General features: G+C 42.4%; 2 protein-coding genes and 1 long non-coding RNA gene across 4 annotated transcripts in view; 1 reads left to right on the forward strand and 2 right to left on the reverse strand.

The window, feature by feature from the left end:
- Nucleotides 1-598: 598 nt before the first annotated feature.
- On the reverse strand, nucleotides 599-3,774 carry LOC149970837 (uncharacterized). The gene is made up of 2 exons (XR_016492782.1): nucleotides 3,599-3,774; nucleotides 599-2,148 (listed from the first exon to the last, which is right to left on the reverse strand). It is a non-coding gene; the product is annotated as an uncharacterized LOC149970837 (long non-coding RNA).
- The window catches only part of LOC110509022 (beta-1,3-galactosyltransferase 2), a 28,915-nt gene continuing 15,358 nt past the window's right edge, over nucleotides 3,565-17,121 (forward strand). Inside the window, exon 1 of the mRNA XM_036966380.2 lies at nucleotides 3,565-3,867. The gene's annotated coding sequence lies outside the window, so the exon portion shown is untranslated. The remainder of the gene's footprint in view (nucleotides 3,868-17,121) is intronic.
- LOC110509019 (cell division cycle 73, Paf1/RNA polymerase II complex component, homolog (S. cerevisiae)) overlaps nucleotides 6,235-17,121 on the reverse strand; it is a 34,620-nt gene continuing 23,733 nt past the window's right edge. For both annotated transcript variants that reach the window (XM_021589960.3, XM_090225155.1), the window contains exons 11-17: nucleotides 16,120-16,177; nucleotides 13,586-13,621; nucleotides 13,414-13,501; nucleotides 11,648-11,809; nucleotides 8,425-8,525; nucleotides 8,015-8,156; nucleotides 6,235-7,673 (exon numbers count right to left, since the gene is read on the reverse strand). In XM_021589960.3, the coding sequence (XP_021445635.1) occupies nucleotides 7,637-7,673; nucleotides 8,015-8,156; nucleotides 8,425-8,525; nucleotides 11,648-11,809; nucleotides 13,414-13,501; nucleotides 13,586-13,621; nucleotides 16,120-16,177 (624 nt within the window). In that variant the 3' untranslated portion in view covers nucleotides 6,235-7,636. The remainder of the gene's footprint in view (nucleotides 7,674-8,014; nucleotides 8,157-8,424; nucleotides 8,526-11,647; nucleotides 11,810-13,413; nucleotides 13,502-13,585; nucleotides 13,622-16,119; nucleotides 16,178-17,121) is intronic.

The raw sequence follows: 17,121 nt of genomic DNA on the forward strand, positions 1-17,121 counted from the left end.
AGTATCTGGAGCATCAGCATTTGAGGGTTTGATTACAGGCTCAAAATGGCCAGAAACAAAGACCTTTGACACCATTAAAGACATGACACCATTAAAACACCCCTTTGACAGTCATGTACCTGCAGTTTTAAGGCTTACCACATGCTGGTCAAATTAACCGCCTTGAAAGCTAATCAAGTCTTGCTAATCAGTCCAGAGGGGTATTGGTATTCCTGGCCCTTCACTGTTGACATTGACAACATTAGGAAATCAGAAACTCCTGTGATGGGTCTGTTTCAGTAGACAAATAAACATACAATAAAATCATGACTGATATCCTTAAAAGGTCAGCTCAGCTAAATTACAAGTTGATGGCTTTGGGGGCCATAAAGAAAATGGAGTTGATCATGAGGGGGCACAGTGGTCCTGGGACTGTACCCACATCCATACCCCCCCCCCCCCCCCCCCCCGCCCCACACACACATTTTGCTATGGGGTAGATTTAGCAGTTTTATAACTAATTTCCTGCAATTCAACACATTTTGCCGTAGGGTGGAATCAAATGTTTTTAATAGGATAACTGATGACCATGTCGGTAATTTGAGTCCCCCAACCCAACAATTTTTTAAAATATATTTATTTTGTATTATATATATTTTTTAAATCAGGCCTAGAAGTTCCGGCTTCAGTTGGGACAGAGAGGAGGAGTCAGATATGAGACACCACTCAACAGTGTCATCATTGCTGTATCCGCCTCTTCCCCAGCTAAATATCAGCACAATTCCAGATCATATTTCATGCCCCGCCTACCAAAACACGTGATTTGTTGGGGAGTGTTGTCTGTTTTTCCTTTTTGAAATGTCCAAGAGAATCTGACATCCATTCCTCTGTCCAAGAGAATCTGACATCCATTCCTCTGTCCAAGAGAATCTGACATCCATTTCTCTGTCCAAGAGAATCTGACATCCATTCCTCTGTCCAAGAGATTCTGACATCCATTCCTCTGTCCAAGAGAATCTGACATCCATTCCTCTGTCCAAGAGAATCTGACATCCATTTCTCTGTCCAAGAGAATCTGACATCCATTCCTCTGTCCAAGAGATTCTGACATCCATTCCTCTGTCCAAGAGAATCTGACATCCATTCCTCTGTCCAAGAGAATCTGACATCCATTCCTCTGTCCAAGAGAATCTGACATCCATTCCTCTGTCCAAGAGAATCTGACATCCATTCCTCTGTCCAAGAGATTCTGACATCCATTCCTCTGTCCAAGAGAATCTGACATCCATTCCTCTGTCCAAGATAATCTGACATCCATTCCTCTGTCCAAGAGAATCTGACATCCATTCCTCTGTCCAAGAGAATCTGACATCCATTGCCGTAGCTCCATCATTGCTCCAAGGTGTGTTACATTTTACATGTAACATCTTGAACAATGTAATGTGGGCATTTTGCATGCCAAGTAGGGTCATCATCATCATATTGGAGGGACATATGGTGCCCAGTTAACATAAATGTCACACGCACACAAAGACACACTAAATCAAATCGTATTGGTCACACACATATTTAGCAGATGTTATTGCGGGTGTAGAGAAACGCTTGTGTTCCTAGCTCCAACAGTGCAGTAGTATATAACAATTCAAAACAATACACACAAATCTAAAAGTAAAATAATGGAATTAAGAAATATGTAAATATTAGGACTAGCAATGTCGGAGTGGCATTGACTAAAATACAGTAGAATAGAAAACAGTGTGTATATATATATATATGGGATGAGTAAAGCAGTATGTAAACGTTATTAAAGTGACTAGTGTTCCATTATTAAAGTGGCCAGTGATTCCATGTGTATATACAGTATATAGGGCAGCAGCCTCTAAAAGCTAGTGATGGCTAATTAACAGTCTGATGGCCTTGAGATAGAAGCTGTTTTTCAGTCTCTCGGGTCCCAGCTTTGATGCACCTGTACTGACCTCGCCTTCTGGACGATAATAGGGTGAACAGGCAGTGGCTCGGGCGGTTGATGTCCTTAATGATCTTTTTGGCCTTCCTGTGACATCGGGTGCTGTAAGTGTCCTGAAGGGCAGTGTGCCCAGGTGATGCGTTGGGCAGACCGCACCACCCTCTGGAGAGCCCTGTGATTGCGGGCGGTGATAGGGATGCCGTCTAGGCCAAGGAGGAGGTATAAAAACAAGAAGGGAGAGAGAAGAGGATTTACATATGACTATGGCCACACTCAGACGCATGAACACGGATTAAATCGTGTTTGACAAGTAAAAAGACGGACGACTGTTTGTGCGTGCGCTGTCGAACAATCATCATCCATCACCATCCATTGTCATTCATCTGGCAACGGATGACTCCCATTGAAAGGGAAGACATCCAGGGGAGTATTCACTAGGAGTCAAATCAAAGGAAATTGTAGAAACGAGGCGGGATTAACCTCAACTTGTCCAATAAGAAATGCTTATTTTTATGGCAAAACTGTTTCCTGATAAACGGTTTGCTACGGTATGCACTAATGAATACACCCCTGCTTTAGTGGGTAGCACAGCCCTTTATAAAGCCAACACCTTCCTTCACCTGCTCAACTCCTACAATCCAAGCACAAAGCCACAACGACAAATCCAAGCTTGATGGATGGATAGTAAAGAGCTATCCATCCAGGACCAAGACACCTACTACTACACACCTGGTACCACTGTTAGTTCTATCTAAGCCTATATCAGTTGGGTATGCACGGGTATACCCTAGCTCAAGACCAACGATGTGAAGTAGGCCACAACAAGAGAAATAGACTCAAAGCATTCCAATCCCTTTTAGGCAGCAGTGTGCCGATTGCTTTGAATTTGATGACTGCATTTGAACTTGGTCTTGTAAACCTTGTTGTAGTCTGATAGGGGTTAATTCCTTGGGAATTGGGAGGTAGCGAGCCCTCCTTTTTGGTGACCATTCAAAGCCAAAAGCTGTTTTATTGCTATTACAAATATATGTTGTAATAGCTGTAAGCTTAATTGTTATTTTCATGTATTCGTCCCAGTAGGCTAGTGTAATGTTGGTTTCATGTAGGCCTATTGGTATGAAAATAAACAACTTGCCATTTAGAGCATTTCCCACAAGTACATGTCCTGTTTTTGGCTTCAAAGACAATAACAATTGTAGGCTATAACAAATGTGCATTGTCATGCAGTGACCGAATGATAATTGAGATAATGCAAATCATTAATGATTACTTAGTTGGGCCTTTTTACTTCTTGCTGTTAAAACTGTTTTGTTAATTTAAAAAAAATGTAACCTTTATTAAACTAAGCAAGTCAGTTCAAATTCTTATTTTCAATGACGGCCTAGGAACAGTGGGTTAACTGCCTTGTTCAGGGGTAGAACGACAGATTTTTACCTTGCCAGCTCAGGGATTCGATCTTGCAACCTTTCAGTTACTAGTACAACGCTCTAACCACTAGGCTACCTACCAGATCTAATGTGTTATATTCACTTTTGTCGGTCCCAAGCCCGGATAAAGGAGGAGGGTTGGAATTGTGACATAAAAAAAAAAAAGAATCGACAGAAGAAAGTTAATTTGTCATTCTAAACATATTTAGGGTGTTTTTTTACTCACTTTTTGTCTCTCCTACGAAGTTATTCCTCTCTCCTTCAGCGTCCATCATGCACATTGCCAATTATGCAAATGTATAGACGTCACTTAGCGACTTTTCAGACAGGCAAAAGCTACTTTCCTTACTGAGGAGTTGGCAACACTGATCTGAATGCAGAGCAACAATTTTGGTGGGAATCACACGAGAGGACACTGTCATAGTACACTGTATGCGCCGTTCCACGAGGGTGGCTTCATACAGCCAATAGCAGGCGGTGGGTAACCTTTTCCATGTGAGTGCCAATTTACAATTGAATTTTTACATTTTTTATTTCACCTTTATTTAACCAGGTAGGCAAGTTGAGAACAAGTATTCATTTACAACTGCGACCTGGCCAAGATAAAGCAAAGCAGTTCGACACATACAACGACACAGAGTTACACATGGAGTAAAACAAACAGTCAATAATACAGTATAAACAAGTCTATATACGATGTGAGCAAAGTTTACCATGGTGGCAAAGTAAATACAATATAGCAAGTAAAACACTGGAATGGTAGATTTGCAATGGAAGAATGTGCAAAGTAGAAATACAAATAATTGATCCTAACATCTCTAAAGATCTGCGTGCCGGTTATGACTTGCATATAAGCATTGTAGGCTACTTACTCAACCGTGCCCCAAAAATGTCTAACTGGCCACAAACTGAATAATTGTAGCTACTAGACATAGACGCTGTCCATTCAGCCACACGCCACGGAGCTCCTCTAATGTCTACCTGTACGGAGGCAGCACGCGAGGCCTTAATGTGTAGATTTTCCTTTTGTATTTTACGATTTTCTCAATTCTTTGGTCGTTTGTGTCTTCATACGTCCTTGTCAATTGTAGGCCTAAGTAAATCCTTTAATGTATGCCTGTTATTTCAATGCATGTGTTGTAGTTATCTAGCATAGTTTATATTCGCAGTCCACGGTTTAATGCTCTGGTTACTTTCACATTGATATCGGTTTTTGAATTCGGCCTTGAGACGTGATAACATATGTATTATATGCGTCCATTTCATGTTGCACTGCTCGCGCAGTTTCACAAGTAAAGTAGTATGTTTAAGGTTCAGTAGTACATTGTACACGACATTCCAGACATTTAAACCTAATATTGCGGTGATAATTCACGTGTGGGGTCATTTGTTTATTGCTGTTCTCCAAAATAGCGTTTTAGAGTTTGTAAAATGATGTAGGCTAGAGCTACATTAAAGCTCTGGGTGTGGTAAACACCCCCACTTTACCACACCCAGAGTTTAGCTGACTGACGTCACTGATCTGCTGCATCCGCACCACCCTTCAGGTGAGCAAGACATCTTGTCTGGCCAGCTCCACTCCTGGACTTTACCTGGCCAATGTTATGCGTTAATGTTGTAACTTACCTCTGTGCTGCTGGGGGTTGTTTTTGAAACTTGTTTCTAAATTATGACTCAACATTCCTACCTATTTATAAAAATGTATCATCTGACCAAAGATGGTCACAAACTGTGGCACTGCCAGTGATGAGATCAGATATTCAATTTCAACAACTCCACCCCCCCCTCCCAGTCAATCAATCTTGATTTGGTCAGTTCACCTTCACGTCCCATAATAACATAACCACAGTGTGTGGCTGGTCATTTATTACACCAGTGTCATCTACATTCTTGCACATGGAAGCTCTTAGAATGGTGCTGCAATGTATAGCAGCCATTTTACGGGCTCCAGACCAATTCGGCAATTGTTTTTAGTTTTTTTTCTCTCAATGTTCTCTGTATTGTTGGGAAGGCCCTGTAAGTAAACATTTCACTGTTCGTCTACCTACGCCTGTTGTTTTTACCAAGCATGTGACTAACACAATTCGAGTTGACGGAAGACTAGCGTTTCATTTTGGACAACTGCATGACGCCCCTTAAAGTTTGTCTGCTTTCTTCCGTTTGGCATCTAATGAATAGGACCCAGAGACATGGTTCTGAATTTACAGGAAGTCTGATCTGCTCAGTTCTCCTTCGTCGACACTACTACCTGGATGTGTTCCAGTATAAGTGGGCAAGGTTCCCTTTCAGGGTGCTGTACATTTTGGGGCGGCAGGTAGTCTAGTGGTTAGATCATTGGGCCAGTAACCGAAATGTTGCTAGATCGAATCCCTGAACTGACAAGGTAAAAATCTGTCATTCTGCCCCTGAACAAGGCAGTTAACCCACTGTTCCTAGGCCGTCATTGTAAATGAGAATGTCCTTAACTGACTTGCCTAGTTACAAAAAAAAGTAGTCTGACTCATTGGGCAACAATTGGTTGACTCACCATGTCTTTTTCACACCACATTTTAGACACTGGCACAGGAGTTGTTGTTGTTCTAAAGTAGCTGATATGCTGAGGTATTTTATTTTACAAAGCTAGCTGATTACACACCCATTTTTAATAAACTTAAGACTATTCTTCAAATCCACTGTTCCATTTACCAACAGTAAATGTCAGTAAGACAGGTAATATTATGTTACTACTGTATTGTGTTAAGTTCAGTTTTCATAACTATATGTAGCCAGGACAAAAATGGGCCCTAGTGGGGTTCAGATCATGTGGGCAGGAAAAACCCATCTCTGCATGGTAAAGGTAGAAGTAAACAGCAACACAATCAAGACGTTCCTCTACCAGCTTTATGATCTATTTGCACTGTGAACACATAACATAACGCAATGTTCGTCATCATTCCTTTCATTTGCACAGCACAAAAAAAAACACTTTTGAGCCAAGGCTGGAATTGACACATCAATCCCACTGAATCATAAAGATCTTTGATATGCATCAATAAGAGAATAGCTTTTTTGATTTTCTTCAAAGTCTGTTTTCGGAAAGTTTGGCTCTTATATCATATATACATTTGGATCGCATGGGACATCAGTCAGATGCTATAGGGCTGCATCATAGTGCCCCAAAAGAAGAGCCATTGAGGACCTCCACCATTTTCAAGTAGTCAACTTGGTGGGACTTCCTATGTCTTAAGGATTGCAAAATCCATCCAGGTCACCAGAAGGGATCAGCAAATTAATTTAGCTGGTGAGCAAACATTCCATAACTGCAGGTGGCAGTAAATCAACCTTCGCCTTGTTCAAACATCAGACTCCAGGTGACACGGCGTACCCTTTGTTTCCCAACTCAGAAGTAGTAGATGAAGAAAATTCACGACTTCAAAAATGGAGATGTCATCAATGGCGCTGCCTGTGCACTTTGACACCATAACAACAGAAACAAAGAGAGCCCTCTATAATTCTCTATGGGCTGCCTACCTACACTTTGTCAAACTGGGTTTCTGTCACAAATGGCACCATATTCCATTCGTAGTGCACTACCTTTGACTGGGGCCCTGTGTTTAGACACTGGGTAGACAAAGTAGTGTGCTGTATATGGAGTAGGGTGCCATTTGAGAGGCAGCTTGGGGGGTTCCTTTAAGAAAATAAAAACACAGGAAAATGAATCTGACAGAGGTCTCATATCCTTTATGGTTAGCAATGATTTTAATTTGCACCACCCAGATTTTCCGAAGGGCTTCTTAGCCAGCTCATGTTTCACATGGAATGTACAGGATTCATTTCACAAAGGAAATAGTAGGAGAAGAGGTTTCTTCTCTCACCTCCATCTATCCATCCCCCCTCGTCCACTCTCTCTCTCCATCTCGCTCTCTCTTCAACCTCGGTCTCCACAGTAAGATGCTCTGATGTTAGAAAATAGTTTTGATATAGTTGTTTTTCATTTTTTTACATTAGAACTTGAAAAAACATTGGAAGCTCCAACTTCCCCTCCCCATGTCCAGAGTGACATACTGCATCTGCTGCTTGTAACTATGGAGACCAGGTAGAAGGTATTTTCCTGAAGGACTATCTGAACACGGGGCTTTTTCTTGGAGCCCAAAGTGCTAGTAGGGTACCCAGTCTCTTCTAGAGGTAGTCCTGGCAGGGAGGAGGAAGGGGGGGCTAGGTTTGCGGCAGGGGGTTTATAAATGCCTTGACGGGACCTGTGGAGGAAGGAGGCCACGGTCCAGGCTCAGAACCTCAGGTGGGACTTGTGTTTCACCATGTATCTGTAGGTGGTAACAGGACGAGAACACCTGGTCAGTAGGAGCTCATGCATTCTACAATGTCATCTTATTCAAATATACTGTACATCCCAACCGTGTCAGAGAACAGAGAACATTTACAGAGATTATTTAGCTCCATGTACACGAGTGCTAACATGTACAATAACCCATCTACACAGAAACCTTCCACTTTTTCCCCCCTCTTAAATAATTTTCCACAGACATTTTATTGAAAATACATCCCAGATTAGAGGGAGCGGAGGGTACATGACAGAGGTGGGTTTAATATCAACCCCATTGTGTCACGAGCATACATGTGCACAAATGTGCTTTCAAGAACACACCTGTCGAGGGTCTCCCAAAACTTCAGAAACATGGGCCGGTCGAGATGGCGCTTGTGGTGGCTCAGCTCCAACACGGTGACATCCCACTTCTGAACGTTGGGATCCATCTTCTGCTCGTCATACTTCAGATGAAAGGCTCTTACTGCAGGCGACCACAACCACACAGTCGATTAGGTAGGACCAATACTAGTTGAGACTTGGGTTGTACAGGTTAGCTTGCAAATATGCATTCACCTAAGTCCAATTCATTCAACAGGTATAACAGGTTAGGAGCCAAAGACCCGTATGAGTGGCAATTTAACTGGGTAACCATACTAATTACCAGTAGTTACCTGCAACAAGAAATTCAATTACCTTGTCAAAAATGCTACCCATGTGTATAACAGCAAGAGAAATGGGAGGAAACTCACTTTTAGCAAAAATGTCCACAGGAGATCCGTCAGGCAACAGCCAAGGCCAACCTTTGAACTGCCAGGCAGGGCCCTGCACGAACACAGCCACCACACGATCCCTGCACAACACAAAGTTAATATCAACTTTCTAGCCCTGGCAGAAATTCTGATTGCAGATTGCGGGTGAATTTTTCATGGGCGGTGGACAGCCAGTGACCGCAAGGTTGCAGGTTCGCAGACCCGAGCTGACTAGGTGAAAAATCTGTCGATGGGCTCGAGCAAGGCACTTAAACCATAATTGATCCAGGGTCGTAGTTGGTAACGGCAGACCCTGGCCATGACCCAACTCTCCAAAAAGGCGACTCAGAGGGAGTTGAAATATGCAAAACAAACTAAAAACATATCCAATTCACACATGCGAAGTAACACACATTTTAAACTAAAATTAAACTGTGGTTTGAGTCCTGAATACTGATCGGCTGACAGCCATGGTATATCAGACCGTATACCATGGGCATGAAAAAAAACATTTATTTTTACTGCTCTAATTACATTGATATCCAGTTAATTATAGCAATAAGGCACCTCTGGGTTATATTTAATCAATAAGGCCTGGGGAGGTGTAATATATGGCCAATATACCACGGCTAAGGGCCATGTTCAGGCACTCTGCGTTGCATCGTGCGTAAGAATAGCCCTTGGCCGTGGTATATTGGCCATATACCACACCTCTTCGGGCCTTATTGCTTAATTAAACACAAACCCAATAGACAAATAATACAACATGTCACTGTACTGAATGTGTATAGTCCAGTAAAATGGCAGTATGCATTGTAAGCCAGATTTAGATAGTCATTTTGTAAACTTTTGAGGGGCTGGTTGCTAAAGTGGGGTAGCAGTATGTGGATGTAGGGTACTTTCATGTACAGCCAAGAATTACAACAATATTGTCAGGTACTGTCGATCATATAAACTCCCTTTTCAGGACCCTGTCTTTCAAAGATAATTCATAAAAATCCAATTAACTTCACAGATCTTCATTGTAAAACACTGTTTCCCATACTTGTTCAATTAACCATAAACAATTCATGAACATGCACCTGTGGAACGGTCATTAATAAGACTAACAGCTTACAGACGGTAGGCAATTAAGGTCACAGTTATGAAAACGTAGGACACTAAAGAGACCTTTCTACAGACTCTGAAAAACACCAAAAGAAAGATGCCCAGGGTCCCTGCTCATCTGTGTGAACGTGCCTTAGGCATGCTGCAAGGAGGCATGAGGACTGCAGATGTGGCCAGGGCAATAAATTGCAATGTCCGTACTATGAGACGGCTAAGACAGCGCTACAGGGAGACAGGAAAGACAGCTGAACTTCCTCGCAGTGGCCGATCACACGTAACACCTGCACAGGATCGGTACAGCTGAACATCACACCTGCGGGACAGGTACAGGATGGCAACCACTGCCCGAGTCACACCAGGAACGTACAATCCCTCCATCAGTGCTCAAACTGTCCGCAATAGGCTGAGAGATGTTGGACTGAGGGCTTGTTGGCCTGTTGTAAGGCAGGTCCTCACCAGACATCACCGGCAACAACGTCGCCTATGGGCAGAAATCCACCGTTGCTGGACCAGACAGGACTAGCAAAAAGTGCTCTTCACTGACGAGTCGCGGTTGTGTCTCACCAGGGGTGATGGTCGGATTCGCGTTTATCATCGAAGGAATGAGCGTTACACCGAGGCCTGTACTCTGGAGCGGGATCGATTTGGAATTGGAGGGTCCGTCACGGTCTGTGGCGGTGTGTCACAGCATCATCGGACTGAGCTTGTCATTGCAGGCAATCTAAACACTGTGCATTAAAGGGAAGACATCCTCCTCCCTCATGTGGTACCCTTCCTGCAGGCTCATCCTGACATGACCCTCCAGCATGACAATGCCACCAGCCATACTGATCTTTCTGTGCGTGATTTCCTGCAAGACAGGAATGTCAGTGTTCTGCCATGGCCAGCAAAGAGCCCAGATCAATGCCATTGAGCACGTCTGGGATCTGCTGGATCGGAGGGTGAGGGCTAGGGCCATTCCCCCCAGAAATGTCCGGGAACTTGCAGGCGCCTTGGTGGAAGAGTGGGCTAACATCTCAAAGCAAGAACAGGCAAATCTGGTGCAGTCCACGAGAAGGAGATGCACTGCAGTACTTTTGATTTTTGGGGGACTAAGACAACCATGGGTCGCATTAAAATTGGCACAGGCCACATCTGGCCCAGGGGTCTTAGGTTTGAGACTCCCGGTGCACGGCTACTCAAACAAGACAGGCTGCCTACCGCGGCTGCTTGCTTCCAGTTCCTGGACCAGAAGACACCAAGCCCCTCAAGCAGCACAGCACACAGCTCGTCCATGCTGTTTATTTTCTCAGCATGCTGTCGAATTCATGCACTCAACATATTCTTCCAAAAACAAAAAACGATGCTGCTTTCCACGTTGCTTCTAAATATAAGTCAACATGTTCTCTATTATAGTATTAGTTTGTGCATCTTGCTCTATGCAAAACCCAGGTTAGTTAACGGAAGCTGGTATGTGCCTAAAATAATGTTAAATCGCTAACTAAATGCCATTTAGCTAGGGCAAAGCAAACTTTAGCTCTAATACAGGTTGGTACCAGTGGTGTAGATGAGCATGTTTATGCAACGGCAGTTCTGAATCTTTTATTCAAATGTGATTAGGGTCCCCTGGGAAACACTGACCAACACTTTGGTTCCTACCCTGACATAACTCCTACCTGGCTTTTTCCATTTCTTGTCATGCCAAATACCAACCATAGAAATATAATGATTATTCTATGACTCAAACAGTTCACAAGTCAAAAAGCAATATTTGGTAGAAAAATTGCAATTAGATTTTTTGCTCAAATCGTGCAACCCTACTAACAACCTGGTATCATTACCAGTATATGCAAACATTTGGTGGGTATGGCACAGAAAGTAAAAGTAAAATGGATACCTTCTTCAAAATATGTGCTTTAAAACTAAGTATGATTCATATAGGCCCAAAGTAGGCAATATCTCAATCAACTAGAAACATGTATTTTTCTGGTGCTCCTACATTTGTGTGGTGCTCACAGATTTTATTTTTAGCCCAGTCTGAATGGTTTCCACTTGGCCGTCATGTCCTGGTGACGATACAGAGTGGAACATATATATGGAAGATGACAAATGATCATGTCTGGTGGTGGTGACTCACCAGTCCTGCGGTGCTAGTTTGAGGGGCTGGTCAATAACCCTGTAGGGCACGGTGACGCTGAGCGTTGCCCCCCCGGGCTGAATCTGGTCCTTACGTCTCTGGAGCAGCACCTCGTTGTCCCGCTGGATGCCCTGCTTCTTCTTCTCCTCTGACGTCACAAACCTGACAGACGGCGGGAGAGCAAGAAAAAAATAAACACGTTGGTTAATATCAATTCAGTATGAGAGGACGCCAGAAAGCAGGAATCACGGATTCCTGAGAATTCTTATCACTGACGCATTACGGTTATCAACGGTTCTTCAGAAAGGGGGGCAAAGCTAAAAATACGTTTTTTTGGGACGATGAAGGTGACTTATAGCTTTATGGATATATGCAAATCTCAAAGGCATTATAAATCTAATAATGAGGTTTGGATTTTGGAATTTATTTTATACATATGAATAATTGGTAGTAGTGGTCCCAAGAGGACAAATGTTGACAACTTGGGTGTGATAAGATCAAGTTACTAAGTAATGAAGTCTTATTATTCATTTCCAGCACAGATTTTATTTTTAGCCCAGTCTGAATGGTTTCCACTTGGCCGTCATTTGTTCCAGCCTCTGCCTTCAAAGCCCTCCATTGTCTCCCTAGTACGCCAACTACAAAAAAACAAGTCCCATCTTCTCCCAGTCACACTAAAAAGACATCCCCCATAGGGTTTAGTTTTTTGTCTGTTAAAACTTAGCAACTGCTAGCCTCTCCATACACAAAACAAGGTGTATTGTGAGGTCCCTGGCAATTCGCAGCCCTAGTAGTTAATGTATAAAAAATGTCAGTAAGTAATTTGACCAAATGGGCAGCTCCCGCTCTTACGTTTTGTAGGACAGTATTGGAGAACCAGTTTCTTGACCTAATTATGTTTATTCTCTTTGACAATAAAGGCCAATAATAAGCACTCATTTTCTTTTACCAAAAGTAATTCCCGACCCCTATTAAAACACCCTGTTTTTAAATGTACCCGGACACTATGACCTCAGGCAACAGGCTGGCTTAGGAGCCAACAGCTATGTGCAGCTATGGTAGCAATATTTAGAAGGAGCTGTCATGTATTCGCAGAGCAGGGGGCGTTAATAAAGAGCTGTCATGTATTCACAGAGCAGGGGGTGGGTAGTTAGACCCTGTGTTCTGCCATCAGGGCTCTCCCTGGTTATAGCTCTACCTCCATGCTGCTCATCCACACAGCCGGAGCCACCGCCATCTTATGACGTCCAGTGATTTATGACGCCAATTAAACTGCAAAATAGCAATTACTCCACTCATGTGCGTCTGTGTGTGTGTGTGTACGCACCTTCAATGAACACGCCGGTGTATTTCACCTTCGTGAGGTGTGGAGGTGGCGAACAATGGCATTGCAGAGGGTTTTCATTGTTTAAGCCTCAGTCGTGAAGTACTGTTATTAATCAAATAAGAATGTGTATTTTTCTTGGATAAAACTAGACTTAAATGTCATGTACCTTACACTTTTACCACTTAAGACAAATGCTTGTGCACATTTCAACGGATAGGGGTTTGGCTCAGTCAAACACCGGCTTCCTATTTAGCACTTTATGCTCAATGTTATTTGCAGAAGCAGAAGACAATTAAAATGGGTGATAATTACCAACACCCAGCACCACAAATAGTGGCATAAATACTGTGCGTGTATTGATGACGATGACTTACCAGGGTTGAACACCAAAAGGATTTATCAACGTTTTTTCCCCTGTAGACACACACACAATACTTACTTGAGGTCCTGCAGGAGGTCCTTGGCATTGAGCATGGTGATGAGGGACGTGGTGGCCGCTGGGATGATGACGATGGGAGTCCTAGAGCCTGCAATGAAACAGGACCACAATATGCATTAGTTCATATATTCCCATCAAACACACACACACACACACACACAGCAGTACTTACCCTTCTTTTGATTTGGTGGGGGTCTGGCTTGGGAAACTGCAGGGAGAAGGAGACAACATATGAAACGTGTTAAGAGGCCACAGCTCTGGCTTCTATTCAGCTTTCAACAGAAAGCCATAGACCAGGTAAAGCCAATGCACTGTTTGTGATCCAATTTCTAAAAGAAAATGTAAAAAAACTTAATGAGTTGGCTTACTGAAGACACGTATTATCAAACCAACGTACTGCTGTTCCGTTTACCGATTTCAGTTTCACTTGTTCGTTCCGAGACACGACCTATAGATATTGTCTCCATGTGTCTAGAGGCTTGGATACAATGAGTAGCGGGCAGCTTTAGTATGCTTCCTGTATTTCACTATAGTAAAGCAGCTCTTACTATGGTTTATTTTATAGTTAAAGGGCCCGTATTCACAAAGAGTCTCAGATTATGAGTGCTGATCTAGGATCAGGTCACCACTGTTCATATAATTAAATTCATTATTCTCCGAAAAGGCTAAACTGATCCTATATAAGTGCTCCAACTCAGACTCTGAATATAGGCCCAGATCTCATCCAACAGAGCCATGTGTGTCATCGGAGGCTTCCAAAAATAGATTGTTCACTTAGGTTTTAAAAGCTTGCATCTCTTTTCCACCAAGAACAGACAAAACAGCATTGATTCTGCCCGAGATACATTTATGCTGGTTATTGCCTTGATTATTAATATTTTGTGACAGGAGAGATGACACTGTTGCATTAATGCAAAAAAAAAAAGCAAAAAAAGGGCATTGAAATGTGGGGTTCAGAGGTCAAATTAAAAGTCAAGTTGTCATTAAAAAGGGACATAACACTCAAGTCAACATGTTTCCGATCATTAGACTGTACAGTCACATTGAATTCCGTCCTGTTTTCAGACCAGAAAAAGTAACAACCCTTTTAAACTAATGTGTTGTGTACTGTGTGTGGCGAGTTCCTTAAAGCTGAATTTCAGCATTCCTTCCTCCTGGCCAGTGTTTGTGACATCTGCTACTTTATCAAACTGAGCTCATCTATTAATCTACATCAGCGGTACGGTTGAAAATGTGTCACATTCTGGCTGTCAGGCTATCGCTCACAACGTGGACGGATGTCACACACCGAACGTGACTTTTCCTCTACACAGCCACGCCGAATGTCAGAACTGGATAACAGAACAAACTTGCGATTCAAGGGCCTGAGCGGTGACCTCCAGCTTCGGACCTCACGTCCGCTCTGCACTTCCCCGATAAATGATTTGGGTGGAAACAATGACGGACGCTCGATGACAGCTGCCAAACACTGATCTGACGGCGCAACCTTGAAGCAATTGACAGTTTTTTTTGAAAAGGTTTTGAAAAGAGTATGCAGAGACAGGATTTATTTTGATTTAACCACTAAGACTGAAACTTATGTTGATCTCAGATCGATTGTCTGGGGCCCAAGTTAACCTCCCCTTTCATGTAAGAAAGTCATGACCATCATGCTTTTAGGGAAAGAGGATCATTTTGTACATGTATTAAACTGCAAGTTTGACCAATTTCAGTCCCCTTGTTTAGGGGTTCAGGTCCGGGGTCCTTACCCGGGATAATTTTTACATAGGAGGACTGGTGACTTTTTATAAAGGACATTCTACTCTAATTAAATTAAAATTATGCTGACAATTTCCAGCCAACAGAAATGGGCCAAATAACATCAGTAAAAAAAGTTTACATTATTTTTAACATACTGGAAATAGCCTACCCATGGTCTAAATGATCAGATGTGATATTAGCAATAAGCATCAACACCTGTATCCCAACTGATTAAGCAGTGGCTATAAAATGTACAAAACCCCATTGGACACAATTGTTATGATTTTCAAATGATTAGTATATAAATCAATGATCCACTCAAACATGTATTTCAAAGTCAAATATTTTGTAGAACAGACATTTGTATTAGGCTATGCCCCCCGCCCGCCACCGCCAATTGATTTGCTCTCTGGGCCCACCGGGAAGGCGGCGGTTGTACCTTCAGACATTAAATGGTTCAAATAGTAACAGCTGGCTTACTCGGCACGCAAGGCAGCTGCCAGAGACCCCCAAAAAAATGAAAACGGCTTTATCGTTATTTATTTTTTTTTATGTTTGGCAATCGACTAGGAATGCAATCGACCGGTTTGTGACCACTACTCTAGAAAGTTGAGAAACTCGTGTTTCTCTCCGTGGGCTGATATATTTCTTCTGCGAGGCAGTCCCAGGGGAGGCTACTGCTTAGAGGGAACATTGAGTACAGGGCATGCAGTCCAGCCCATTAACAACGTTCTCCATTCAACCAATAAAGAGAGGGCCTTGAATCACACACCATGTTACGAGTCCAGCATGACACGGTGTGCAGGGTTTCATTCCAGCCCAGCACCAAAACGAACTTTCTGTACCAGGGTTGGTGGTGACCACTGATATAGGAGTTTTAAAATGACTTGTAAAGCCGTCTCTACGAAGGCCTACTTTAAACACGTCGTTTCCATTTGATCTACTTTGGTGCTGCTAGATACAGACCTGGTCTGGGGACGGGCTGCAGGGCTGGTGTCTGGGCCTTCCTGGCAGACGCTCCCTCCTGAAACACAAACACACTGGTCAAGCTGCAGCTAGGGCTGGCACAGTATAACCAACGGTTACGGATGAAGACCGTCATGAAAATAAAATAAACATGAAATCTGTCCCGGTACCCCCTGTATATAGCCTCGTTATGGTTATTAAATTGTGTAACAAAAACTAGATAAAGTTTTTTTTGCAACATACCCAAATCTAACTACCTGTAGCTCAGGACCTGAAGCAAGGATATGCATATTATTGATACTATTTGAAAAGGAAACACTGAAGTTTGTGGAAATCTGAAATTAATGTAGGAAAATATAACACAGATGTGGTAAAAGATAAAACAAAAAAAACATGCATTCTTTATTTTTTATTCCATTATCTTTGAAATGCAAGAAAAGCCATACTTTCAGATAGGAGTCTAGGTGTCCTATAGATTTTGGCCAACAGATGGCAGCAGTGTGTGCAAAGTTTCAGACTGATCCAGTGAAGAATTACATTACTGCACAATATTTTGTATCAAGTCTGCCAGGAGTTTTTCCAAATGTGCATACTTGTTCAATTGATACAATTAAGTACATAACTATGGAGAAAATACTAAAATGATATGGTAATAAAAAATGTAAGTAGACACACTCCCAGGAATGTCATACATGATGGATCATTAGTTTATACACTAACTTTCACACATCTAGAAAACTATGCTACATTTTATCTCTGGGACCCTCAGGATGACAAATCAGAGCAAAATTACTAAATGTAAGTACATTATTTACCTTCAGAGGTGAATGTATCAAATCAAATTATTAGTCACATGCGCCAAATACAACTGGTGTAGACCTTAGTGAAAGCCTTACTTATGAGCCCCTAACCAAAAATACAGTAAAAAATAATAATATGGACAGCAATAAGAAATATAAGTAACAAGTAAATAAAAGAGCAGCAGTAAAATAACAAAAGCGA

This window comes from Oncorhynchus mykiss, chromosome 28 (assembly GCF_057628025.1).
Source record: "Oncorhynchus mykiss isolate SJ-2025 chromosome 28, ASM5762802v1, whole genome shotgun sequence".
Taxonomy (NCBI): Eukaryota; Metazoa; Chordata; class Actinopteri; order Salmoniformes; family Salmonidae; genus Oncorhynchus; species Oncorhynchus mykiss.